Genomic DNA, 619 nt, shown 5'->3' with positions numbered 1-619 from the left:
GGGCTGAGGACGGGGCTGGTGTCCAGAAGGAGACAGCCCCGGCCAGCGGCATTCGCTCCCTGGAAGGAGGGAAGGAAGGAAGGAAAACCAGCCCTTGCTGCTGCCCTGCCCTGCCGCTGGCTCTGCAGGTGATGGAGCCGGCTCCTCTCCTCCTCGTCCTTGGCTTGCTGTGGGGCTGCAGCGGTGAGTGCCGTGGGGGCCAAGAGCCATCCCAAACCTTAACCCACCGTGCTGCCCGGCCTCGCCCGCTGCGCTCTTTGTTTTGCCGCCTGGCACCGTGGGCCAACGCAGGCCCAGGTCTCCCCACTGCTGAGCCCTGACAGTGTCACGCGTGCGTCGCTGCCACGGCGCTCAGAACCACGAACGTGTCACTGTGCGAGCGACAGCCTGCGCCTGGCCTGGGTCCGCCGTCCCGCTGCCAGAACAGCGGCGATGCTGGTGAAGGACGAGGACTGGGGGAAGGGGTGTTTGGGCTCATTTCCCCGGGAAACGGCTGGAAAAATCTCAGTCGTAAACTGAGATGGATCAAGCGGCAATGCCTGCGACGGGGCAGACCCAGACTGGCAACTGCCACAGGCATGTCGGCTCCGCCCCGCTCCTGATGCCTGGTGGGCGCGGA

At 66.2% G+C, this 619-nt stretch overlaps 1 protein-coding gene across 1 annotated transcript in view; it reads left to right on the top strand.

The window, feature by feature from the left end:
• Positions 1-131: 131 nt before the first annotated feature.
• Positions 132-619, top strand: part of MADCAM1 (mucosal vascular addressin cell adhesion molecule 1) — a 2,784-nt gene continuing 2,296 nt past the window's right edge. Inside the window, exon 1 of the mRNA XM_009697600.1 lies at positions 132-183. Coding sequence (XP_009695902.1) covers positions 132-183 — 52 coding nt within the window. The remainder of the gene's footprint in view (positions 184-619) is intronic.

Source organism: Cariama cristata, unplaced genomic scaffold, assembly GCF_000690535.1.
Source record: "Cariama cristata isolate BGI_N322 unplaced genomic scaffold, ASM69053v1 scaffold38793, whole genome shotgun sequence".
NCBI classification, from domain to species: domain Eukaryota; kingdom Metazoa; phylum Chordata; class Aves; order Cariamiformes; family Cariamidae; genus Cariama; species Cariama cristata.
Note: the sequence above shows the minus strand (reverse complement) of the source record. Positions and strands in the feature narration are given on the sequence as shown.